This window comes from Pyrgilauda ruficollis, unplaced genomic scaffold (genome assembly GCF_017590135.1).
Source record: "Pyrgilauda ruficollis isolate IOZ18807 unplaced genomic scaffold, ASM1759013v1 scaffold3, whole genome shotgun sequence".
Classification (NCBI taxonomy): domain Eukaryota; kingdom Metazoa; phylum Chordata; class Aves; order Passeriformes; family Passeridae; genus Pyrgilauda; species Pyrgilauda ruficollis.
The window spans coordinates 24,673,797-24,701,773 of NW_024524377.1; the positions used below are offsets into that span (position 1 = coordinate 24,673,797).

A 27,977-nucleotide genomic window follows, 5' to 3' on the forward strand; every position below is an offset into this window, starting at 1 on the left:
ATACCAATAACACTGGTGGGTAACTAGAGTGCAGTAGGTGCCAGGACTGATTAAAAAAAATAAAAAAGGGACGAGAAATGTAGATTACAGAATGTTATAATAGCTTAAGTTATGTTAGACTCCATAGATAATGCTTATCATATTTTGAAGTAGTGATCATGGCGTGTGTATTGGCATCTAAATGGTAAGAACCCATATGCCAAAATACTGTTGTGTTGAACAACAGTTGCAATGTAGCAGTTTTCATAGTAAAGTAAAAGTAATTGGTCTTTTCAAAATGAGTTTTATCAAAGAAGGGGAAAGAGTAACTTTGGAACGATGATATTTAAAATTACTGTTAAATTGCAACAGACTATAGTGATGAGAAAATATAGAGTGGACTTCGTGTTTACAAACAACTTAGTGTTGGCTTAATCTTATTTTTTAAATTATACTGGATAATTCAAGGAGAGATAATAATATGAATAAAAGGGAAGCTATAAAAGGCTAACTTGAGAGGGGTGGAAGACACAACTGGGGGTGAAGAGCATAATGAATGATAAGGCAGAATTCAAACACTTCATCTTGCACTAGATGCATGCAATCACCTCTTGTAACTCCATGTAAAAAAAAAAATTAACTGAAGCCTGTAGGAACAGAACTGCCCTTTAAAATGGGGCTATGCTGAACAGCTGAGTAAATCAATGGCAATTTTCATCTGCAGAAGATCTGAATTCAGGATTTATTTTGCCTTTTGTGGGAGTGTAATCATGAAAAACAGATTTGGGATTGATTTTTTCCCCCTGTAACTGCTTTGAATTACGATTTTTTGTATTTGGATATTTCAGAAGAAAGGATTTTAATGTTATGCTTTGTTTCATATGAAGTCCCAGATTGATTTTGTGCCTTAAACCAAAAATGTAACTAGAAATAGGAAATTCTTCCATATTATTTCTGCTTTTCAAGAACAAGGTATAGCTACAAATAGCAACTTTAAATGGTGTAACTTCATTTGCTGTGAATGGTGCAAAGCTGAGAGTTACAAAACCCAAAGGATACATCTGCCTTTACATATATAAACACAGAGACAGGTATGTATATATACACTCAGTCTCTAGAAAAAGTAGTGGTATCACGTATGAATTCAGCTTGGCTGAATTAGGGAAGCAGACAGTCTGGGCTGGATTATTTTTGGTCCTTCTGATATGTAGCTCAGTTATTAGCTGAAGAGAATCCCTGGATTAAATGTGTTTCTGACACAGATTCCACTTTACAGCCGATCTGGGCTGGGACGCATTAGGAAATCAGTACAGACCAGCTCTGATTTGTGTATTGCTGGAACTAACAAAGAAATGAGTTAACCTGCAGGACCTTTCCAGCTGGATTGCTTCAGGGTAATTACTTTTTTCTCTTTTTTTTTTCCTCTTTAATGGAAAGCCGGGTATTTCCTGTGCTGCAGCAGAAATCCTGCAATCAGCCACAGAAGATCAACACTCTGGTGTTACAGATTGTCACTGCAATCACAGGCATGGTAGCTGCAGACAGACCCCAAGTGATGACTGGGAAAGTTGATGAGAATAAGAAGCTATTTAGGTGAGAGATGATGTATTTTTTTAATGCGAGAAAAGGGTTAAGGGGATTTGTTCTCTTCTCCCTGGTAAGGAGTAGTTCTAAGGTTAGGTTTCTGCGGATTAGAAAGGAGAGGATGTCCATAGATTAGCTGGGGCCGTGAGGTTACTTGCTGTACTAACGTCCAACGAATACTCTTTCCCTCTGGAAATTCTGCATGAGCTGAACATGGCGTATTCTGTGGGGTTTGCAGGTAAGAAAATTTGCACTGTACTGAAACCATTGTTCTGCAAGGATGCATTTCCCCCATGTAAATGTGAAATTAGTTTCCTCTCATAGCTGTAGCCAAGCTATTTAAACTTCTGATACCTGTTTAATTCTTGTTAGCTAAAAATTAGAGGGCTGTATGTATGCGGAGTAGGAGGTTGAAAGGGATTTTTTTCTTCAGTCCTGATCTTCACAGAACTATACTTGTTTTTAGAAATAGGTTAGGAAACTACCTGTTCTGGTATGTTGAGAGATAATGCAGAAAAATGTGTGACTGATGCAGGACTGTAAAACAAATCCTTTTTCAAACAACCTAGCTGTGTACTTCTAAGTTGATTTAGTATCAATACAGTGGTTGGGTGTTTATTTAGGGGGCTTTTGGTTGTCTTTGGCTTTCTGTAAGTCCAAACTGTTGGCAGTAAACATCTGAAAGTAAAGCTGGCTGCCCCTTATGACTCCATCCAAGTGTTCTCTGAGTGCTGCTCTTTTGGGGAGCAATTTTTTGGCAGTGCTTACCCCATGTAAACACAGCACTTGCCCCACCACTGCAGCTCTGAGGTTGTTGGAGGGAGGCAGAATGAACCACCACTGAATAGATCTGAGTACAGAGAGTAAAAGCATAAATTACCTCAGATATGCCGGTGTGATTCTGTGAAATCTCACAGAATGCCTGGTGTGAAGGTAATGTTTTTTCCTTTTTTTTTTTTTTTTTTTTAAACTCTACTGCCTCTGACTTCCATTAAGAGGTGCTTAGGTATGAGATAAGGATAAATGGTTTCAAAGGCTTAAGTTGTGTCAATTTATCCCATTAATATTTAGGGTTGCTTCTTTAGCTAAAACACTTTAGTGTCTCAGAAAGCAAGATGGTTCTTTACACTGACTAGAAAAGAAGCTGTCAGACTTCAGTAATTACACTGGCCTAATTAAGCTTATTCAATGCAGAAAAAAAAAGTCCCGAACAGGGCATGTGGTTTGAGTTGTTGAATCTTTCCCTCCATTTTTTGCCTACTCACTTTGCTGATTTAGAGTAGCTTATTTGCAACAAAAGCTTTCACAGAGTGTTTCCTTCCCTCAAGGTAATTTGCAATCTTAAATATGCCAAATCATTAATTTTGGCAAATTTAAAGATAGGAGTATTTTTCCTTGTAAAAAGGGCTCAAGTCTTACATATTAACCAAAGCACTGTATAAGAGCAGGGGAGCAATGTTCTGGATGTCAGGTTCTCTGATGTTGTCCCCTTCAGAGGCTTGACAAGATGCAAAATTGTCCACTTAAAGACAATTCTGAAACTGCATTAAAACAGGGCTTAGGTTCCCTTGCAGCTCTAGCCTTGTGTCAATAAGACCTTCTCATCTGTCTGACAGTTAGGGTCAAGGAATTTTATACTCTGCTGCTGAAGGAGTAGCTCAGATTTGGGATAACTGATGTTTGCAGACTTGAGGTGACTGACTCATTTTGACTCAAATTCTGGCACACTCGGTGTGGATATCCAGTTCTTTCTCTAACACCAAGCAAAGAGAAATGTCTTCTGTTAATGGCAATCTGTAATTGCTTGCAATACACGTGAATGGGAAGGCCCTTACACTGCCTGGGAGATTAGTCAGGTAAGCCTTTTAGCAAGAATTTCCATCTAATTTATTTAGATCCCTGGATGAGGAGACCCTGAGCTCTGGCCTTGGAGTCTACGTAGACAGAAGTCTTAGGAAATAAAGGCACAGGAGTAATTCTACATTTATTTGAACTCCGACCTTTGCCCTTAAGCAAGCAAGCCAGCATCTGTTGTTACTGACAGCTTCTGAAAGCAGGCTTCACAGTTGGAAGCTGCTTTCCTTTTGTTGTATGTAAATACAAAACAGCTACTAATTTCTGACTGAGGTGAGCTGTGGTCAGAACTTGACAGATTTTGATGTTCAAATGCCACTTCTGTTAGTGTGAGCATAAACTCTTGGTTTAAGATGACAGAAATGGATGGAAACTCTGATAGCTGTAGCTGAGGGTTTCACTCAACAAGGCAAGCAAAACCTTCAGTAGCTTTCCCAGATTTTTGGGAAACCTGAGGTTCATCTTCAAGATAACCTGTGTCCAAAATTTCTAAACACATTCAAGTTGTTCCCACATCTGTTCTCTATGGAAGCTGTACTGATACCAGAAGCTGCAATGCTCTATGGGGAAAAAAGAATCCCTTTTAAAATATTCAAGGGACCATGATATTGTTTGTGTTTTAGCAGAATCGGAAATACTTTAGCATCTCCAGAAATGTTTTTTGTTTCCAAGTGCTTTGTCTCAATTAAGAAACAGGTTTTCATGACTAGAATTACATGTCCTGCTTTGTTAAATCCATCATTAGGTAGATCAACTAAGCTTAAAAATGAGGAAGGCAATTCCTTAAGGAAAAGAACTGAGACTATTGAAAAATATTAAATAATTGCAGCTCAAACCCCAGTTGTACTGGGGGAAGATCAAACTATATTTTTGTGAATCTTTGAAAGAAAAAATAATAATTATAAAAGCAGTCTTCAGGTTAGAATTTCAATAAGATGTACCATTGAGTATCCTGTAGAAGTAACTTGAAATGAATTGCCCAGTCTCAGTAATAAAATATTTGAGTCATAATCTCATAATTTATGACTTTTTTCTCCCTTAATTTCCACTGCCTTTTGAAAGCAGTTTTATGATTTAACAGGAGAGAGAGGAAGCGTGTTCTAAAAATAATTATTAAATGGAGTAAAAGTGACAGTAATGCCTTCTGCTTTTGTAAGCAGATCAAGATAATACTTTTCCTGCTTGTACCTTTGCTGTTTTCTGTCTACAGAGCAATCTAGAGGAAAATGGCTGCCTTTTTACTTTAGGAATCCAGGAGATAAACTAGTGTGTATTTAGCAGAATTTGGTGTAATGCATTCATTGTGCCACCCTGGGGTTCACTGTTGCCTCAGGCACTCAGATATTTGATGTTAGTGTTTTTGCTTGTAGTCTAAGTTATCTCTTGAGCGGGCAGTTGAAATATATAATTCTTTAAGAGTAACCTACAATACTGCTAATCATGACAATATCTTTACACTTGTATCAAGTGTGAAGTTAAATCAGCTAGGATGTAATGAAGATTTTGAACTGCTTAAGAGCTTTCATACATAGATTCTGGATGCTGTAGGGTATAAATGCAGTGTGTGGTATTCCCTGGGGAATACTTCCATACTTCTTTGAGAAGAAGAGTTCAGAGAATTCTCTGAAGCAGTCCTGTACTGCATTGTTTGCCATGAACAGCACATTGAAGAACTTCTTCCAGTTTTAGTTTAAGAGAACATTATAGGCTAGTGATGGGTTGCCACAGAATTTTAAGGGAGGGAAGGAATTTGAAAGAAAATTTTAGAAGTGCATATTTTCTGGAAAGGTCATGCGACATGGATACACATTAATTAGTAAGTGTTGTCTTCCTGCATTGCTTAAAAATGCTGATTTTAAAATCTAAAGAAAAAAATAAGGTAGTATATGCTGCTTTTTATAATTAAAGAAATCAGCAACACATCTTTAGATTAGCAAATAACTTCTTTGATTCCATCTCTGAAAGTGACAACCTATTATAAATTGCCTGAGAGAGATGATGATACCAGCAAGGTAAGAAATGGGGTTTTTTATCTGGGCTTGGGGTTTTTGGGTTTTTTAATTCATTGTGAGGAAATAAGAGAAAAATAATTGAAATCTCTGTGGAACAAACCTTTCAAAGACATTAAACTCTAATAGTGATAGAGACAGGGATCCCTTTTTTCAAAATAATGTCTTTGCTCAATGAAAATTCAGTAGAAACTCCAGTCTTTCAGTTTTAATATTGTGTCAATATTAAGAGGAATTAAATGTAATGTATCCTTGAATATGATTATTTTTCCGAGCTATATGGGTATAAAACAAGATATAAGTCTTTAGAAAAAACTATGGCTTCTTATGGTGGTACACGTAAGAAGCTGCAGAGGTAGAAGATGGACCAAACTGCTTTCTGTTTTCAATGACTTAATGAAGCAATTCTATAAAGAGAGTAAAATGCCATACTGCAGTTGTGGTTTGTCTGTCTGCATCTTGGATGCTACTGGTGGCTGAATTTACAGGTGGGACTCATATATTTATTTTTTACACCCGTTGTGCACTTTAAATACAAATTATTGCCCACCTCTTCCTTTGTTTTGAGTTCTGCTTTCTTATCAGTGTAAAATACCTGACAGTATTCTGATATGAGGGTGCTCTTTTCCCTAGTTCATCATCTCTGTGAAACCAGCGTGGTGTGAATGCAGTATTCAAAGTGAGTGGAATCTCCTTGAATAAAGGAGAAGATGGAGGTGCCAACAGTCAGCAATAAAGATAATGGTAACTTTGCATCTCTTTTTCAGTTTTCTTTCTCTTTTCAAAAAGTTCTATTCCTTATCTCTGTGGCTCTTCTTCCATTGAGTCATGAGAGAGATGAATATGTCTGAAGTATTACTACTCAACAATTGGAATGATTCTTGATGTTCATTGGTGGTGTGCAGTTAACTTAAGAGAGCATCAGAGGAGAATACCTGGCATTTGTTTCTGGTTTATAAAGCCAAGGAGTTTTTTGTTTTTTCACCTCTTCTGGGTAGGAGGTATGAGCTTGAACCCAGACTGTTACATGTGAGATTGCCTGCCTGCTTTTCTCACAGGTTAGTTGCAAACTGCTAGCAGTGACCTAACCCTGCTGGGTAATAACACGGTAAAATAGCTCTTATGCAACAGAGTTGATTGCAGGAAAAGAAACAAGGCAGACAGAAGTACAAATTGAGGAAAGGTGCATTTCAAAGGTCTGGTCACTGTTTGGCTTTGGTTGGTCTTCTCTTTGTACTGAAGTGTCTTGCGCTTTTCTGTTTCTTGGGCTCAGGTGTATCTCATGTTCTGACTCTAGCGCTGCAAGAGCTCAGCTTGCTCTGCAAGAGAGATGTCAATGGCGTTGGCATGCTCTATGACCTGCTCAGATCTCGCTGGCTGCAAGCACTGCTGAAGGTAAGCTTCCACACAGCTAGGAAAGCAAGGTCAACTGCAGAACAATCTCTAGGGAACAGCTACCTGGTTTTGCCATATGAGGACAATAAATGCTTATTGACACTAAGTGCTGATAGTCCTGATGTCAGTTCTAACATCAGCAGTCACAGTAGACGAAACCACTTATGCTTTAAAGGAAAATGAAGTATTCTCTTCCACAATGTCCTCGGCATTTAGGCTCTTCTACTTTACCTGTCTGTACTAAGGCCAGGGGAGAGACACTGAACACATCATTGCTCAGTTGTCTTGCCTGTTCTTAAATTTCTGTATGGCTATGCATCCCACTTCTTGGCCTGTGACACTGTATTTTATTTTGCATCCCATTCATCTGATGTGTAATTGAAGATCTTACATTGTTAGAGAACAGAGTTTTGACAGGTGTTTCTATCTTGAGAAGAATTTTATCTGAGACAAATTCTGTAAAAATTCTGCTTTTCTTTAAGAAGGATTTTTAAAGAGGAGCTTTTACTGGATAAGAATGCTCATAAGGGCAATTTAAATTGTGCAGCAATTATGCAATTATGCAGCAATTATGCCTTCAGCTAGAGGAAGGAAACAGGCTACAAGTCAGAGAATTTACTATCAGGCTATTTACCTGTGTAGACAGCTTTTCTTCTAGGAAAATTCAAAACTGCAGTAAAACTGGCTAGCTACCTGATAATATGGAAAGACATTGAGTTCAAGACTCAATCCCAGATGCGTCAGATATTAAGAATTGAGATTGCAGACTCTGAGGCTGTAGTTGGACTGAGAAGTTTTCAGAAATAGTGTTGTCCATTGCCTGTCGTGTATGTATCTATATGATCATGTGAACTGGTCAATGTCATCATTGCTTTGTTTTGTCTCTTATGGCATGCAATAGATTTATGAATGCCTCCAACACTATCTTGCAAAAAGGCCAGCTCCTGTCACACTGCAGGCACGTGCATTGAGTCGTGAGGTGAGATTGTATGCACAGTTTATTGCTTTTACTTACCCATACCAAATGAATGGACTCTGCTGCAGTTAAGTGTTCTGGTATTTATTCTGTGTCTCAGATCTAAGTACAGTATATAAACTTGAAACTCTCCTTACACATTTGTAAAACTACTCAACAGCCCTTACTGTGGTGGTGGGGGGCGTGGCATGAGAAGTGGGCACAGCTGTGGTTGCTGGACTATGCAAATCCTGGCCAGTGTAATGAACACAAATGTTAATTGTTTAATCACTGACCATGTATTTTTCTTCCCACGTAACATTGTGGTTCAGTGTTATGGCTACAATCAAGCAGACTGACATGAGGATATTGGAAAGCTTTTTAGATTTTTCTAATTATAATAGCTGAATTCTAAATCTTTTAATTAGTGGCAGAGTTAATGACAAAGTAGAGAAACTGAGACTAGTGATGAAATGGGTTGAGAGATGGGAGCAAAAACTGATTTAGAGCACATGGCACTGTGCCTGAACTAAATTAAGCCTGGCTGAGTGTTGTGCAGCTGTGGTCATATTGTCCAGTTCTAGAGCAAACCATATGGACATCCTCTGACTCACATAATGTGGGGGGGGCTTTACACTGTCTCCATTCCTTTACATTCAGTGTAGAGCTTTTTAAATGAATTGTCCTCTAGAATCTATCTCTGCGCTTATTTTCTGACATTTATCAGGTAGTAGAGTTACTGCATGAAGCCCCCCAGTCAGGAGAGACCAAAGAGCTAAGACGGCTACTGCGTTCTCCACACTTCAAGGCAAGTCCTGCATAAGGAAAGAAAAAGTTTGCTCATGGAGCTCTCTGCAGTGGGAATGGAAATGGATGGCCAGCTGTTCATAAGAATTGGTAAAGGGACCAGAAAAGACATAGTTTACTAAATGATGAACTAATCAGATCATGAGATCAAATGTGGACTGTGTATCTGAACTACCTGCAGTGGGCTGCATTTTACTTAAGGCTGTGTTTGAAAGATGTTTCTTACGAAGTTTTTAATTATGGGCAGTTAATGCAGATATATAAATCAAATTTTCCTTGAAATTGCAGAACCTGCATTCTTAATCTAAGAGCTCCAAATAGAAATATTTCTTTCATCTTTTGAAGATTTTCGACAAGAAACAGAGGAACTGTTCTTAAAACTTTCATGGTTTGATTTTCTTGGTGGAAAGAAGAAAATGTCAATATATGCAAGGGATCTGTGTTCACAAAGGAACACATTCAGTGATTTCTGGTTTCTGACCAGTCACTGTTTAAAGCTCTGCTATTGTATGATCTTTGCTTATGGGTAAGTTGGTTTGCTTGTTTTCATTTGTAACAGGCCTTGCTATCTGCTCATGATACTGTGGCCCAGAAAGATTTTGAACCAACCCTTCCACCACTGCCAGACAACATACCTGAAAATGAAGAAGCTATGAGGATTGTCTGCTTAGTGAAAAACAACCAGCCTCTGGTGAGGGACCTTTCTTGTGTCTGTCAAATTTTTTTAACTTGGAAAGAATTAATAATGCACGGGATGCATATTGGGTTCTTCCCAGGAATGTCATGGGGATTATGTGCATTCTTGTCCAGATTTTACAGAATCACAAGAATTGTTGAGGTTGGAAAGGACGTGAGAAGATCATCTAGCCATGCATGGTGTGGGTGTAGGTTGTTCAGTGCCTTGTCTGCTCAGCATTTGAATATTTGGCAGATGTATTTTCATTATATGAGATAAAAGCAAATGGGATTGAGAGTTATTCCCATGGCCAAAACAGAAAGGAAGGGAGGAGAGTTCTTTAGTAATCTTTTGTACTTACAAGCAGCAAACATTGTATAGTTTAGCTAATCTGTTTTAGGAAAAGATCACTGTAATATTGGGGATAAAAAAAGATTTCTAACTGTCAATCAATTACGTTATTTTAGTGTGATGGAAGTTGAAGACATTGAAGGATTTAGTACTAATACATCACAGCCCTGGAAACTACAGGCCTGTGAGTCTCACTTCAGTGCCTGGTAAAGATATGGAGAAGATTATTGTGGGAGGTATTGAAAAACACCTGAGGGACAACACAGTCATTAGTCACAGCCAGCACAGCTTCCTGAGGGGAAAATCCTGCTTATAAAACCTGATTTCCTTTTATGACAAGGTGACCCAGGTAGCTGATCAGAGGAAGCCAGTTGGTGTAATCCTTTTGGAATTCAGTAAAGTTTTCAATACTGTCTCTCAGAGTATCCTTCTGGACAAAATGTCCAGCACACAGCTGGATAAACACATGATGGGATGGGTGAGCAAGTGGCTCATGGGTTGGGCGAAAAGGCTTATAGCGACTGGGGTTACATCAGACTGGGGACTTGTCACTAGTGGCATTCTGCAGGGCTTCATCCTTGGCCCTGTGCTCTTCAACAGCTTCATAAATGATCTAGACACATTTATGCTCAGAAAGGGTTCTGAGCAAGTTCATAGGAGATACAAACCTGGGAGTAGCTGTTGACTCCCTTGAGGGCAGGGAGGCCCTGCAGAGAGACCTCAACAAAGGAGAGGGCTGGGTGATCACCAACTATGTGAAGTTCCACAAGGGAAAGAACTGAGTTCTTCACCTGGGATGGGGCAACCTTGGTGTATGGACAGACTGGGAATGAGGTGCTAGAAAGCAGTGGAAAGAGACCTTGGGTCTAGGTCAATAGCAAGTTGGATATGAGTCAGCAGTGCCTTATTTGGTCCCTTCCAACTCAGCTTATTCCATGATTCTGTGGTTATTGCTGTATCCATGTTGTGGTAAAAAGGCTGTATCCCTCAATGCATTTGTGTCAGCGTGAAGATCAGACTTGTGATATGGAAGGAAACTTTGGGTCCTTCCCTTGGGGAAGGAAACTTACTGGGGTCCTTTGGTGATCAGTGTGTTTTTCCTTTGTTCTTACCTGCCAGGGTGCCACCATTAAACGCCACGAGATAACAGGTGACATAACGGTTGCCCGTGTGATCCATGGTGGGCTGGCAGACAGAAGTGGTATGTGGAATTTGAAACAAAGTGGTACATAAAACTGAACTTGAAATAAGATATTTCAAGATAATACCTTAGCTGCTACAGTTAATCTTCCATTATAGAGCAAGATAATGTGCACATGGGACAGCACTGGAAGCAGTGATGCATTGCAGTGACTTTCATTCTGACTTTATAGATTTTCAGATGAATTTGCTGTTTTAGACTGAGTTGATGAAGAAATCCAGTTTTCATTATGTGTTCTTGGGACCACTACGTGGATATCCCAAATTGCAGTGTAGTATGAAATGCAGCATATTCCCTAATGGAGAAATGGTAAACATTGGTGATTCTAGAAGATAATGGGCTTTAAGGAATATGTAATAATACTTTTTGGCACTACTCTACTAAACACCTTGCTTAGCATTAGTAGCTAAGCAATCTTGCAGGGAGTTTCCTTGGAAATGTTACTATTTTGTCATCCTAGAATTGAATGTGTTCCATGTCCCTTAGGAAATGTAATGTAATTAAAATGTAAAACTTCAGAAGTAAAATTCAACTGTAATCATTATAAAATAATTCCTTCTAGTATTTTCTGACCTTTGCATAGAGAAGAAAACCCACCTTGCTGAAAATAGCTGATTAAGTTCCTAGTTTGACTAATATTTTTATTGAGTTAAAGAAACATGGAAAAGAAAACAATATTGTGAAGACTTTACTATAAAGGACAGAGAGGAGTCCCAGGACCTCCCACTGCACCTGGAGTTTTTAGAGGTCTGATTCCAAGTCTCATGGTCTGTTAATATAGGATAGGTTCATAATTTAGTTTGGGAAGTGGAGCAATATTAAAATGTTTATGTGAATTTTAAGGCACATTATCAGTGCATTGTAAAGATGTCATATGGGGGAGTGGAAAGGATTAAGAAAGCTGAAGCATGCAAGCTCCTTGTGACCTGAAGCAGTCCCATCCAGGGGCAGTGCAGCCTGAATCCAAAATGCCTTCCTCCACACATGGTGCAGGAAAATTTTAATGCTAACTTACACACCTGTGATATTTCTGTGTGACCCTGCCTTGCCTATCCAAGATAAATCATGCTGTGATAAAACTCCTGCTGCTGTTTTCATATTTGTTCTCATGGTAGGGTTGCTGTATGCTGGAGACAAACTGGTGGAAGTAAATGGAGTTCCTGTTGAGGGACTTGAGCCTGAGCAAGTCATTAATATTCTGGTATTTAATATTTTTTAAATATGTTTTCTACTTTGCACCTTTAATATTATTTGTATGCTTGCACTTTTACACACTTACACACTCTTGTACATGAGAGCCTGAAATTTTTAACAGAAAATTCAGATTGTTTCCTTACTGTGAATGAAGTTCCCAGCTGCTCATGAAATCAGAATATATGAAAGCAGAATTAAATCTAACCTCTGTTCTGGGCAGAAATTAACTTAACTGTGACCATTACATCTGCAGCTTCTGGAAAAAACACTAATTTATTCAGCCTTCACTGATTCATACTTTTTTCTGGAAGTGTCACTCAGAAATATTCCACAAGAAAGTCGTGGAAAGCTGCTATTCTAATAAGAGTCCGTGTTACAAAATGCGCTAAAGCAGAATGAATGACCTTACCTTGCAAGAAAAAGGCAGTGTAGTCACTGTTGTCAAAATTCTCATGAAGAAATCTGTTGAGGTGTCCCTGTTTTGTCATTTTGCACAAAATTTTTCAGGGTTCTTGACTGTTAAGTGCCAGCTAGTGAGGTATTTCTGTGTGTAATCATACAGAGTTTATGTGCCATTGCCATGGTTGTAACATTTCTAGGTATAAGCAACACAAACTCTATTGGAATGTTTAATTACTAAATTATGTTCCTCCCCCTTTATATCACCCATCTAACCAGACCCTGTTGCTAATTTAAATAAGATTTCAGTAGAAAAGTTTGGTATGAATCAATGCTGAAATTTCATATACTTACAATGAAACATAGGTTGCATTAAATTAAAAAATATTTAACAAAACTTTGATGTTGCATTCTTGTGTTTCCTTTTGGAAAAAATAGAGTATTGTCACATTGAGTCTGTCTACCTGAATTCTATCTGTAACACAAACATTGCAGTATCCTCAAGCCATGCTATGTCTTGTCTATGTTTGATTACTTGTGTTGAATACCAACCGTATTTTAATTCTTTTCTAATCATTTAGGCCCTGTCTCAGGGAACAATTATGTTCAAATTAATTCCGGTTTCTGATCGGCCTGTCAGCAACCAAACAACAGTAAGAAACATTCCTTTTCTTTTCCCAGACTGGTAGCAGTAGTGCCCAATTGTGTGATACAAAGACATGGTGTGGCCTGGAAGTTTATTGCAATCCCTAAAGTGTTACCTTGCCTTTATGGCTGCCTCTAATCTGACATCAATATGTTGTTGCTGAAGCAACAAAGACAGTAAGTAGAAATGTAACTGTGTAATAAAGGCACTTTCAGAGTGATCTACAAGTAGAAGGTCAGTTCTTTTCATGCATGCATAAGATAAATGGGTTTTTTCTCATTTAACGAACAGAGAGCTTTTAAGGCTTGATCTGGTTCTTCAAACTTGACTTCATCATTAGACTGAAGTTGCAGCAATATCTGGCCCTGTGATTGTAAAGCCCGTGTTGTGTCCATTCTAGACTTGGCTTCTGCTCACTCTTGTATGTTTTCTTTACTAGCTGTATGTGCGAGCAATGGCAGATTACTGGCCCTTGCAAGATCCTGCCATTCCATGTGCTGATGCAGGTTTGCCTTTTAAGAGGGGTGAAATACTCCAGATTGTGGATCAGAATGACGCTCTCTGGTGGCAGGCCAGGAAAGTTTCCGATCTCAGTGCCTGTGCTGGACTCATACCCTCAAATCATCTTCTTAAAAGGTAAAAAATATCATCATTTTCCTGATTTCTGGTTCAAAAATCAGCCAGTTATTAAAAGTTTTCCTAAGTTTTGTAGCAGTATGATTCAGAGTGACATCTGACAAACATCTTTCCTCTTTCTGATCTCTGACTTCTTGCTATTTTTCCCTTAAGAGCACCTGTGTGAGAAGGAGCTTTTGAAAGCACCTGTATAATCTCAAATTGCCATTTAGGAAATTTGCAGCACTTATCCATTCTCCATGCTGGTTGCTAAGGTACCTGGTGGAGTGTAGCAGCTGAAAGATGTGTGGAAATTGAGGGCCCTGACTACTAAATGACCATCATCTATGATGAAAAAAAAAGCAAAGGGAAGAGAGGGATACTTAAAGCATTGTGTATTTTTAAAGATGTCCATGATGCATGCGTGACCTCTTCAGCTTTGCTCAAAACTGAGTACACCAGATTAGAAGAACAGAGAAGAAAACCAAACACTCAAGAAAGAACAAGGGTCTCTTGCCTATTATTTTCTGCATAAATAGAGCATTATTTGTACACTACATGCATACAGAATCAGAGTTCTTACACTGCTGTAGCAAACTTTTCAATCTGATCCTTTAACCACATGTCCTGTGGTATCCCCCGGATAATGTAAGGCCATGCAATAGCACATGATAAACTTCACTTTGTGATAAATATAAACCTACCTGCAGTCTGTATAATGCAAGGTGAAATCAAACTGGGTGACTCAGGCTGCAAGAGGCTCTGTGCAGTAAAGGAGGCAGTAGTACTACTACCCCTACCAGTAGCACACTCTTCTACTTCCAGGAGTCTGTACCGCAGTATGGCTTGTCTTCCTGTACTTTCATATAAATTCTTAGTACTTCAGGGCTGCTGATTTGGAAATTTGAATACTTCTGGTAGCACATTGGTTTTATTTCAGGTCTTTGCAGTGGGCTAAAACACTGGTAATGTTTCAGTTCTTGCTGTCTTCTCTCAGTTCAATACTGATCAATTTTACATGTAAGCAGTGAATCTGACTGGAGCATAATGTGCTTGTGGACTGTTTTGTTTATTTAACTGTGATAAATTTATTTCTATGTAGGAAGCAGCGAGAATTCTGGTGGTGCCAGCCCTTCCAGCCCCACCTCTGTCTCAAATCATCAATGTGTGAGTGAAAAGTTACTTGAGTGATATAGCAGGAAGGATCTTGTCTCTGTTTCAGGGATGCTGAAATAAAAGCTTATACAATTCAGCTTAATTCAAAGAAATTGTTTCTGGAGCCATATTGTAACCTTCAACTGTGTTAACTATCCCCTGAAAAAAAAATTCTTACTGATAATTGTACCTGGAGTACTGGTGGTGCAGAGGGTTGTCTCCAGTGTACTTGAGATCTGACCATAAGAGAAGCTGTGAAATTCAACTTCTTCTAAAGTCTCTACGTTCTAGGACCTCACTAGGCCAGCCAGTACTCTCTAGGAGAATTGGCTGTAAGTCTTGAGGTGACAATTGTACTGGCCTGGATTTCTGGGGACACAGATATCAGCTCTGCCACTGAGAAGTGCCATGTTTGGGATGTTTCTTTGCCATCAAAGCTATTGAGAAAATAATAGAACTTATTTTCTTAAGGTCTAAGATAAGCTATGCTGCCCTTGAATTGTTTCGTGGTAACAATCCAGAAATATTATCTTCTGCCAACTATAATTTTCTGTAAATATGCAATTATTTCCAGAAAAAGAATGTTCTTCCTGTTTCTTCTGTCCTGATTTCCTTCTATGGTTCTTTATGCAAGTATAAAATTTTTCTCTCATGACAAATCCCAGGGGGTATGTGTTTCATTCCCTAGGATTCTTCTTGCACTGATTGCATTGCTTGCTAGAGCTAAGGCTCTCTTTCACCATAATTTTATTGCATTTTAACTGCTTCAATGGATACGCTGTGAGCAGTAAGCACTGTGGAAGAAGGTAGGAAATCACATCTGGACAGCATTGCATTTCTGTACCTGGAACCAATATGACATGTGGTTGTACAGGCTTTTTAAAAAAGTTGTCAGAAATCAGGCATTTTGATGAATACATGCGGAAGAAGCCCAAGTTCTTGGCATTTTGTGTGCTTAACATAATTGAAATCCAGCCTTTTTTCACCTTTTTTCACCTAGTAGATGCATACATTGTCTTAATGCATAGCTAAGGTTTCCACTTTATCTGTCAGGGAAGTGACAGTTTGGATGGGTTCTTTGAGGAAAGAAAGACAGAATTTCCTCTTTCTCTTCTCCTCCTTACTCTCCTAGACTTCTCCTCCTTACTCTGAGAGAGTATTTCTTTAAAGGATACATATGGGCAGAATGTGATTGACAGATACTCTGACAAGTGCCCTGTAACTGGAAAATAGCTCCTGCTGGGCCTAGCTGGAAGGGTGTGCAAGAGCAAAACACAAACAGTGCTGTATTGTGAGACCTTGAGATTGCCCAAGCTCATGTGATCACATTTCTGGGACATAAATTGATGTAGTCTGGGGATTGAGAAAGAGCTGAATTGATCTTTTCCTTTTCTTCCTTGTAAAAGTAATAATAAAAATAAAAACCAAAATAATTTCCTTGAGTGTAGCCTGTTGGAAAGGTATTTAAAAGATATAAGACAGAAAATTATATTCCCTCATGGTAATACTTAATAAATAGATATCTACTGGATAAACAGATTGACAGGCACATTAAATCTTTCATTATTTCAAGAGGAGAATTCAAGTTGGATGCATTTGTCTCTCTGCCTTCAGACCACTCACTTAAGAGTTTTTGCTCGCTGTAATACAAAGAACATCATTAAATTGGAGTTAACAGTTAAAATCCTTAAAGATGCCTAAAGATTATTTGAGCTTCACGTATCTTGTTTCTGATGTCTGAGTTCAGTCTCATAAGATCTGTAAGGGTGTTTTTCCTCTCCAGTGTTTTTCTGATTCAGATGAATTTTTTTCCCTTGTGTTGATCTGTAGAGGATGACATGCAGATTGACGAAAAGTGTGTGGAAACAGGTAACTGAATTCACTTGAGATTATTTTATTTGCTTCAAGGCAGTAGCTAGTTTAAAGCCTCATTTTCTAGATAAAACCACTCATTCTCCTAGTGAACTTAATGGTAGAAAATTCTATTTTTCATACCCTGGAAACCTCATCTCATATTAGTGTATTAAAATGAGCTGTTTGCAGTTCCGGTGTACAGTGCTTAGAGTCAAGTGTTCTGACCAGCACAAAAATGTTTGCTTGAATGAGATCCAACCACTTTGATTCAGGTGTTGGATTGTGGCTGTAAAGTTATCATGCTTTTTTGCCTATTGCATATTTAATGCCACAGATTGTTGTGGTCTTCGAGAACCCACACAATTCCTTGTCAAGAAATCCATGATCTTGGGAGAACAAGGAGCAAGAATAGGTTTTTTACTTGTGAACACTGAGTGTAAAGATTCATAGCTTGAGTTCCTCCCTAAAGCAGTGCAGTTAATTCTTCCTTCTCCAAGGTAATTGAGAAGCTCTCATGGAGGGATGTGATGCTGTAGGATTGTGTAAAAAGAGATGAAGAAGTTAATTCAAGTATGGTGAGCTGTATTTTACCACCTCAGGGTAGAGGCAGCTGAGGAAAGTATATGTGAGACCAACAGAAGCTGGAAAACTGATTTCTGATTCTGTTATTCATTAGAAGGAAAATAATTAAATTTTGAATTTATTTTAATATCTTTGCTATCTGGATTACTAAACAAGATGAAGAAACATTTGAGTCAGGTAAGTTCCTCTGACCTAACTCTAAGTTCCTTGCTGTTGTTCTGCTGCGAGGAGGATGTCCAGAGACAAGCGTCTTAGAAACAAGCAGGTGGCAAGAACCAAAATGCCCCTTTAGCTTCAGAAGCCATTCTGGCATGAAAAGCCATTATGTAAAATCCTATTGCTTTAAGTCTTCCTCTTGTTCTCTGATTACCTTAGCAGTAAGGTTTCTGTCCTCTTATCCCAGAGTGTGAATGTTTCTTCTCGTGTATCAGTAGCAGATCTATTTATCCAGCCCTCGTCAGTTGTACCCGTGCAAGCTGTGACAGCAGGGCCTGCACTGATGTCAGCAGATAATTGGATTACCTTCACTAATATGGAGGCCTGAATCCCCAGTGCCTGTAGGAGTTGATGTGGTAAAGAGGAAAGCTGCTTCTGGATTCCTGATTGTGGGCATGGCTGACATACATGAACAAAAAATGCTTACAAAATTCATTATTTATGTATAAAAAATACAATCAATAAGTACTCTTTTTTTGACCAAACTGATATAGGAGTTTTTGGTTGTTTGTTTGGATTTTTTTTTCATTTAGGAAGCAGCTGCTTATTTACAGCACGTTGAGAGTTCTGCTAAACTTAAGTCTTCTAAAACAAATAATTTCTCCCTAAAATAAAACTACTGTTAAACTTGTCATTTGAAGTATTTGGTAATCTTGTGGAGAAGAGTGTCATTTTACCTTAGATTTGCTCTTCTCCACAAGGTCACTACTTGCCAGTTCTTTCTGCACCTTCTTCTCTTATCACAAACATTTGTTCTTTTCTACCTCTCAAGCAATCCCCAAGGCTTTTAAGGCATAACCAGCAGGTCTGCAGGGCAGTTTTTTGTTTTCAAGCTAGGATGTTTCTGATAGCTGTGCTTGGGGATTACTGTTGCCAATCCTGCTCAGTGCTGAGTCAGCTGTCTGCTGTATCCACACAGTCAGAGGAATAAAGGTGCAAATATTTGCTATCCTACATTCCACTTTAACCAGTAGTTGCAGATTTTGCACTACCATACTGAAATAGATGCTGCAGTTCTTGCATTCTTTGGGAACTAAGAATTCCTGCTTAAAGAAGCATATTTTAGATTTAATGTCTGTAGCAGCTGTTTTCTACATTCCCTAAATGCATTGGACAATGCTGGTTGGATTTTTTTGTTAGATCATAGTATAGACTGTCTTCTCAAAACTAATTGTTTTATATCTGTCTCTATCTGAATCTGCAGAGGAACTTAAAGAAGGTAACACGAACATTTTTCTCCCTGTCTCCTGTAGCAGTAATCTAATAGAATGTATCTGTGTTTATGCTCTAGCAGGAACTACCACTCTTGCAACACCCGGTAGCTGAATTGCTTGTTCCCTGTAGGATTCTACATTGCACTCCATACCACAGAAGACAGGGTAGATGAAGCAGAAATATTAAACATGTTTGAATGATGACTCAAGAGACTTGAAGATAGATGGGCATGTATCAGCTAACATTACTCTGAACATTGCCCTGAATGAGCAGTTTTGTGCCATGGAGTTTTTCCTGTAATCATTAACTAGTTGTTAGTACATATAGAAATGGAGGAGTAAAACTCTATTGTAAAGGTACAAGTAATGGAGAGTGTATAGACGTCAAAGGGCAATTAACGTGCATTAATTTTGTTTCAATACTTCCATTCATATGAGATAATTGTAAATCAAAGAGTGCTAAAAGTATTTCAAGGCTTTGCAAATGAAAATAATGTTTTTCTCTAGAACAAATACTGCTTTTAAAAACATGCCTATGTCTCCTGTATCTTATTCTTGCTTTAACAAGACCTAAATAAAGGGAATGCACAGCTTGGATAACTACATGTGTGGTTAGGGGAAAATAAGGAGTACTTTTTGAAAAGAAAGCTAAACACTGGCACCATTTTTTTCCTTGGTGATTTGTTTCCAAATCACCCTTCTCAAATAGTTTCTATACTTTCTGAACATTGCTTTATTGGAAAATTGGTATGTTTGAACATTATATGAGAGATTTAATTTTTAAAAAATACAAAGTTTTAGAAGTCTCATCTGAATAGTGAAGCCTTCATGATGAACAGCATGAATTGGAGGAAAGAGGTTAGGCTCACATGTTACAGCACAGATATCCAATGAAAAAAAAAGAAAGAAAATCAGGTCTTCATTTTGCCTGAAATACCTGAGCAGACACAAGTTGCGTTTTCCAAACATGCTATGGGGCAGAAACTGAGTTACAAATTTTTTGCTTCTAATTTTGAGCTACTGACTTGTTACCATTGTTTTAACTAAAAACTTCTTATAAGATAAATTTTACCTGAAAAGCTTAAATTGTGTGGAGGTTTTTTTCACTAATTTCAGTTTCAAAATATGGTCTGGAATGTAGATATCTTGGGAATGAAACAAATAGAATGTTAAGTTTCAAATTTCATTTAGGAAATACCAAGACATTCTATGTTTCTTTTTTCTTACAATAACCCTTTTGAATTGGTCATTGGTCATGTGAAATATTTTGATATTATAGAGTCTTGTGCTTTTAAAATTATACTAAGCATCATACTTCCACATATTTACTGAAACTCCTTTTTTCCTTGGAATCAGCAATAATTGTTTGCCATCTAGCTTTTAAGTTTCTTTTTTTTATTTCATGAGTATTTGTTCTTTGTATTCTAGAAGAGGAAGAATTTGGTGAATTTGGTCAACGAGTCTTTATTGGTATGCAATGACTAAAGATAAGTAAAATGTTTGGGGTTTGATCTAGCTTAAGTGCTTGAATGAAGTTCAATAAAAAGCTTTGTTCTTTATATCACCTGAAGACTTACTATATGGAATACAGCTTACTCTGTTTTCCAAACATCAGGAAGTCTCTTTCTTCCTAATAATGCTCAATCTCTCTATTTAAATCTTTCCTCTTGTTAGGTTCCTACAGAGACTTGGCCACTGCTATTTTAACTTGACTTCATGATTAATTTTGCTCAAAAGTAATGTCAGTCATCCACTGAGAATAATCATGAGGGCTTTCATTAGAAAACTACACCTATATGTGAAGCTTTCAGAGTTGGATGGTCAAGTGCAGAAACAAACCTACCTCTATGCTTATTAAACCATAGTGACCTTTAAAATACATGTTCTGGAGGCTGGAGCAAATGTTCCAGACTTGCCTCATGAGAGTGAACCACTTACACTATCAAAAAAATTTGATCTGTTCCCTAGGGATGCCTCCGGTAGTCAGAAACTTCTCCAGCTTGTTTGGGGATCTTTCAGAAGTCTTTAATTCTAGGCTAATGTTGATCTGTTCCCTAGGGATGCCTCAGGTAGTCAGAAAGTCTTCTCCAGCTTGTTTGGGGATCTTTCAGAAGTCTTTAATTCTAGGCTAATTTTCAGGTGACTTTCAATGGGATTTAACTACTCTGTAGCTGTCATTTAATGCTCAGAGATTCCACCAAGCTGTCATATCAAGTGCAGCAATGAAATTCACTAACCTTCACCTTGCAAAAACCACAGAAAAGGTAGTATGTTGTGTGGCTTAGAAAGAGGCCCTCTGGGCTGAAGAACTAGTTGCCTGCACTGTGGGCTGTGTTTTCCAGCAGTGTGCCTTTGCCCCATCCAGCTGGATTCCGCAGAAGCATGCGGCTGTGCCGCAGGAAGGCCCGGCTCAACCAGCAGTCCTGCTACTCCCGCTGCCCCAGCAGCTGCTACAGCACCCTGGCAGCTCCCTACGAAGAGGTGGTCAGGTACCAGCGGCACCCAACAGACCGGCACAGACTGATTATCCTCGTGGGTAAGAGCTTAACCCTTCGCAGGCAAATTTCAGCAGGGGTGTCCTGCTGCTGATTGCAGTGCTGACTGTGCAGGCAGCTCTCAAAGCAACACTTCAAGAATTATTGTTATTTGACCCCACTATTTGGGTTAAAGTTTAATGCAGGTATTGTCTTCTTTGCTTGAGATAGTGAGTGTTAAAAACAATAATAAAGTCCTTAGAAGAAGCCAGTTACAGATGTTGGTTGATAATGGATTTTACTAGGGAAGTGATTCCATTTTATATTCAGCTGGGACTGAAAATGATGAGATAACATTGCTAACTTAATAGAAAGATTATTTACATGGAGGCATTTCCACAACCAGTGTTAAATGCATAGATATGACAATAATAAGAAGAATATTTAACTCCAGACTAGAACAATCTCAGTAATGAACAGTATGGAAAGATACCTTTAATAATGCCTGTTATAGGACATACTGCATTAAGTGGGCTGCAGGCTCTCAAGGAGACTCGAATTGTGGTGACTGAAGGGAGGATGCTGCACTGTTCTATGGTCCTGATAAAGCAAACTGAGTAAAGGCAAATCCACTGTCCTTTCCAAGTCTGGAAGTATTTGACAAGTTTTTTCTTTTAAAATAGTATTGCTGAGTTGCCTCCTGGGTATGGCTATATTGCTGGGGAGTGATTTGTCAGTAATGTTAGCTGCTGTTACCCTGTCAGTAATATTAGCTGCTCTTCCAACTTTCCAGGGCCCGCAGGAGTTGGTGTGAATGAGCTACGGCGAAGGCTAATCACAAGTAACCCACGAGAGTTTCAAAGTGCCACACCTCGTATGTAATTCCTCTTTCCTCCACTACCCCAATTCAAACTTGAATAGGGAATGCCAAGTACCTTCCTCTTGCCTTTGTGTATTTATACACTCTTTGCTCTATGGCTGTTTCTTCAGCTCTACTGAAAGCCAGTACTGTTTGCTTTCTTAAGGGTTAGTTTAAAATACTATCTATCTCATTTTGGCAAATTAGACAAAGGTATGTTCAAGTTCCAGCTTCTGAAACCATTAAAAGCTTTATGGAGATGAAAAGTTATCTGCATGATTTGGTTTAACTTTAATGTTTGCTTTTCCTAGATTAAAAAAAAAAAATTCTTGGAGACATTTCAAGTTCTTAGGGTTTAAGTGCTCAGGTATGAGAATGAAGACAACAGAAGTTGGTGCTTAATAGGCTTTGCAGCTTTCCTTATTAGCCTTCTAGTCTCAGATGAGGCTTATGCAGCTTAACTTCTGACGTAACAACTGAAATTATTTCTACCTGTGCTTATTTGGTTCTTGTAATTTAGATAACCAAACTGGAAACTATATATCTGAAGCTAGCTGAAAATTCATGACTTAGCGCTTAAGGTCCCAGATAAGGGGAAGGTGCAAGTGTGGGAAACTTGTGGGATTTTTCTGAATGAACTTTAAAACAAATTGCCTCTGAAGAGTAAAGAGTTGTGCAACTAGTTCCAAGGCAGTTCCTGATTGCTTTGAATCACAACTATTTGGATTAAACTACTCTTCCATTCCTAGAAATTTAGTTGTGCTTTGATGACTTTTAATGACTTGTCAGTGGCAAACCATTACAGTATATGGGGCTTTTGTTCTGGATTAACAAATGGAAATAACTCATTATTTATGAAAATACTGATTGATAGTTCTTCATGAAGTTCTCATTTTCACTTATAAAGTTACAATAATTTAGTTGCAGCTGTTTTTTTTTGTGTGTTATATCATCCTTCAGACACCACTCGTGTTCAGAAAAGTTATGAAATGAATGGTCGTGAATATCACTACATATCGAAGGAAACTTTTGAAAACATGGTGTATAGTCACAGGTGAGTAGGAGAGATGAGTTACATCTTTATTACCTAAAATGCAACATGATCCAAGAAAATACAGTTTTGTAACTGGTCCCAAGTCTGGGTTCCTCTACTTTTACTGTGTATGTGTGGTGTAAATTTGTGTCAAACTACTTGACACTGTTTCTTCAAAGACTGTGTTTGTGCAGTTGCAAATAGCTCCTCCACAATTAATCTCAGAATCCTTCTAAAAGGAAGTGCACTCTCTAGTCCTGAGCTCATTAGATGTGCTTGTAATTTATGAGTTTAACTCTCCAGGAAACCAGACTGCTTTTGAAAATTTAGCAGTACCTGTTCCTGACCTACAACTCCACTGCAGGATCTCTGCAGTGATGACACGAGTAGTTGAACTGTAAGGGCTAAATATTCAAAAGTGTCAGCTCCTTTCTATGCATCAATAATTTCTCTAAGACAGACCAGCTCAGCACTACAGAAGCTACACTCATTGAACTGTGCCAAGTGCTTTGACATCTTCAGACTTAAGAAATTATTTGTAGTATATAATTGACAAGCATTGACAAGTAAAATCACAACCTCTAAACACAAAATTCATAAAACCATGATGAGTAAAAAATGCATGTTTTGGAAATGTATTGTAATGGTTTTTGTGCCTAGTGTAGCAGGGAAGAGCAAAGGAGAACAGTATTCTGTAGGTTTTATGATCATTCAGTCCTGATCACTGGATTGTGTTTGAAGATTTCACTTTTAAATGGAACCTTTTTGAAACTCAAATGCTCTTTCATTTTCCTTCTTCCTCACCACTGTTGCAGAATGCTGGAATATGGGGAGTACAAAGGGTACCTGTATGGTACCAGTATTGATGCAGTGCGAACAGTCCTTGATGCAGGGAAGATCTGTGTAATAGATTTAGAACCACAGGTGAGTGGTAAAGGGGCAGGGAATCTTCTGGAAGGAAAAAGAATTTTCTCTACATTCTTGAGCCATTGGAACAGTGTTAGTTGCTTTGTCTTGTTTTTCACTTTACCTCATGGTGCTTATTAATAATAGATTATTCTTTTCATGTGTCTTAGGGGGTGGTGGTGGTACTACAGTGACAAGTATGTTGAGACAGTGCATTTTTTACCAAGCCAGCAGCTGCATTATCAGTTTGGATGGTATGGAAATGAGTTTACATACTTGCTTAAAGTAAGGATTAGTCTTTCACATGGACACCTGTTGCATGGGATTTCTTCCTCCTCCAAGCCCTAGTGTTTGAGACTTCTGTCCTTCTCTTAGCAATCTCAGAACACCCTTTGGTAAAAGCAGCAACACTTAAAGTAATCAAGCAAAAGCTGAAAATTTTAGTGTGCCTTTGTGCCTACATTTCTCTCCAGAAGTTACAGCTCTTAGTAATCTGCTTCTTTGCTTAGATGCTCTTCATTTTTATTTTCCTTCTATTTTTGCATTGAATTTGCTGATGAAGATAAGGCTAATAAAAGCCTGAGCCTGTAAATATTTAAGATACTTAGAGCTGTGTCTAGCTAAACCTTGCTAACCTTCTCTGAATTGCTTGCATATTTAGTACTTAGGAGCTGTTTGGGCTATGCTGTTTGAACATCTCCTCTAACTGAATGTAAAGAGCGACACCATAACTCAGTAATTCTTGGATATTTCCCTCTAATTATGCAGAGCCAATGTGTCTGAGCCTTAGGCTGGCAGTGGCTTGTGCTGCTTAAAATAGAAATTAAGTTACAAGATTTGTGGGGTACTACTCAAAAACTGAAACTGCTGTGAGAGATGGATGAGGTCACACCTTAGAAACTGTCCTTTGGCTTTCTTCTGTTAGATTTTTAAGCAAAGGGGTATAAGAGGGGTGTTGTGGTGTGGGGTGTGTAATCTTGCCACTTGGACAGATGTGCCACTATGATTTTTTTTTAGGGTGTGGGTTTAAAGGACAAGTTTTGAAAAGGGTATTAAGTAAGACCAGTGAGATAGCAGAACTACTGCTGTGTTGCATACTTTATTTTAAATCTGGTGGTTTGACCAAGTTTACATGCTATGATTTTTTTAGTTGTTTTTTTTTTTTTCATTCCCTCCACTGCTCTGCAGTAATTTAAAAATACTTATTAGCATTAGGAAATGTTACACAGTAAAGGAGTTCTGAAAGCAGGACACCTTCTTCCAGCATGGAACAATAAAGAGGTACTTGTTCCAAAAGTAGCTCCCTTACAGTCAAAAAAGAACAGGTATCAAATATATCTTTTATGTGGCTGATTGTAGATATTTGTTAGTGGCACTGTTCCATCATTCACTGGGATTGAAAGCGTCTCCTAATGATGCTACCAAGTAGAATTAAGTAATTGTGTGCTACAGATGCTTAACAATGTCTGTTCCAGGGATTATTAGTGAGATCTTTTTCAAGTAAGTGTTACTGAAAAAAGTGTGTCCTAGGTCAGAGGATCTCAGTATGTTGTAAACAACTGGCTTTTTATCGGAGTAAAACTGGGATGAATGCACTTGAAATACTTTATTTTACTCTTCATTTGTAGGGTATACAAATAGCCCGGACCCATGAGCTAAAACCCTACATTATATTCATCAAGCCACCCAGCATAGGCTGCATGAGGCAGACTCGTAAAAATGCCAGGATCATTACAGATTATTACGTGAACATGAAGTTCAAGGTGAGATTTGGGAATAAAAGCGATTGAGTTTATTAATCTGAGATTATGTTATCAGAACATAATGCATTCTATTATGCTACACTGTTAACTCTTAAAAAAACATTACTGTGTCTTTAGGCTCAAATCTAATAATTATGTTTTTCTGTGGATTTTGTTGGGATTTCTTTTCCCCTTCCAGATTGGCTTTGAAGCATAAGAATTGTAATTTGTAACCTAGGGGGCTGAGGCACTTTGCTTCAAAATGTCTTAAAGGAGAAGCTATTTTGCATATTTTTGTTTTATTTAGCTATCTTGTGTCAATATTTGAGTCAATATATATATTTACTGTTTGCAATTAAATTCTTGGAATGTGCTTTGTTAAGTAGTATTATTTTTTCACAGTTATAAGAATGTATTATTTCATGTATGCTTAGTTCCAGTATCAATCCTTTACTAAGTTCTGTAGATAAAACACAGATCCTGCTTGTAGGAAATGCATCTCTTATATTTAGAATATACAGCACTTTAACAGAATCGTTTCCACGCAAATCATCATCAAATTTAGCATCCAAATCTTCCAAATTGTACATTTTGGAGACCTCAATCTATAACTTTGTGGAAATGATTCATGATTGCTGTGACAGAAAGTAACATGGACACTGGGGAAATAAACTAAAATTTGGAAAATGAACACAAGCATTAGTAGATTTACTTTCCAGTCCCTAACATTCTCTGCCAGCATTTATCACTAGAGTAACTTTTTTAGGGCAAATGGAGCATCCTGAGACACAAAGTATTTCCTTGGGAAACATATGGCAGGCAGCTCAGTTTTTGAGACCTGGAACTCACTGTAGCAGAGGTACTTTATTATAGCAAACTGTAAATGAAATAAAGCAGACTGACATTATCTATTCACCTCTTGTTTATGTGGCCCAAAGTGTTTTACAGATGCTGTGCAGGTATGTTTCTCTACACAACACTGGAGTTTTATGGAATTTCTCTCTCTCACAGGAAGAAGATTTACAGGAGATGGAAGAATCGGCTAAGAAAATGGAAGCTCAATTTGGTCAGTTCTTTGATCATGTGATTGTGAATGACAATTTACAAGAAGCATCTGCGCAGCTGCTGTCTGCAGTACATCGTGCACAGGATGAGCCCCAGTGGGTCCCTGCAGTATGGATATGCTCAGACAGTCAGCCCTAATTCTAAGCAGCAGGCAGCTTCAGAAAGATTACAGCTTATGTTTTACTTCAAGAATAATCCTAATGTCAGGATTGCAAGAATTTATCTTTGTATGTGAGGGATTTGGAAGAGGATTAGGAAAGAAGCTCCAACAGGAGATATAATCATACTATGTTCTGTGTAGCTTTTGAGCTTTTTATGTTACACTTTTGTACCAAAAAAAAAGGAAATACTGTGAGTACTCAATTATAAGAATAAAGAAAAATCTATTTTGTTGCATGTATCTGTGTTATTTACTTACACATAAGTTCCGAAAGGTCCTTTCCTTGTGTTCTATTATGCTTGTTCTGGTTCTGTGGTGCCTTTACATTCTGGAAGCCTTACAAATTATATTAAGTCAGAATGTGCTTTTTTTGCATGGTGATTGTCAACAGAGTGTTATTTATGAAGGCATTGGTTTGTTGCTAATCCTTTTTACCTTTTAAGACAGGAGTGGTGTTGGCATAATATGAATTACTCCAAAACCCAGTTATCATCATAATACATGTAAATATATCTTTTCTGCTCTTCCATCAACTCAAGTGAGTGCAAACTGACAGAATGTGGACTTACCAAAGAGGAAAATAATCAGAAAACCTTTCTCTTGTTGGTTTGGTCTATGGTAGCACAGTCTCCTCATCAACGGGTGCAATGCTTGCGGCAACGAAATTCCTCACTCTCTCCACTTTGTAGCTGTCTTGCCACCTGAGGTTCACAGATGGTTATTTTCTTGGCCTACCTCATCTTGGAGGAAAATCAACAAAAGAGAGTTAAGCAGTCTAGAAAGAGGTTATTTAAAGACAAGCATTACAGCCACCAGGATGCCTGCTTGTTCTAGAGCCAGGGCTTGTATTCCCTGTTTAGAGGTAAAATGGGAGAGATGGAAGCTCCAGTATGTCATTGATGTGGGTAAGTACTGGTGAAGGGTGAGATAGCAGCCAGCTCTCAGCTGCTAGTCTATGACCAGCTTCCCCACTTCTGCCTAGTCCAGCATTTGTCGACTTTCTCTTTGCCTTTTTTCCATGCATTATTTCTTACTTTTTTGGTGTTTTGTTT

General features: G+C 38.2%; 1 protein-coding gene across 1 annotated transcript; it reads left to right on the forward strand.

Moving 5' to 3' along the window:
• Positions 1–1,776: 1,776 nt before the first annotated feature.
• Positions 1,777–27,161, forward strand: MPP4 (membrane palmitoylated protein 4). The gene is given in 22 exon segments (XM_041472720.1): positions 1,777–1,801; positions 6,111–6,170; positions 6,700–6,821; positions 7,723–7,800; positions 8,504–8,584; positions 9,143–9,274; positions 10,730–10,811; positions 11,927–12,012; positions 12,986–13,057; positions 13,490–13,686; positions 14,768–14,832; positions 15,609–15,626; positions 16,651–16,689; positions 17,413–17,433; positions 18,677–18,691; positions 20,115–20,156; positions 21,052–21,222; positions 21,954–22,034; positions 22,980–23,073; positions 23,868–23,976; positions 25,587–25,721; positions 26,712–27,161. Coding segments are annotated over 22 exon segments (1,917 nt in total). The 3' UTR covers positions 26,904–27,161.
• The last annotated feature ends 816 nt before the right edge of the window (positions 27,162–27,977 follow it).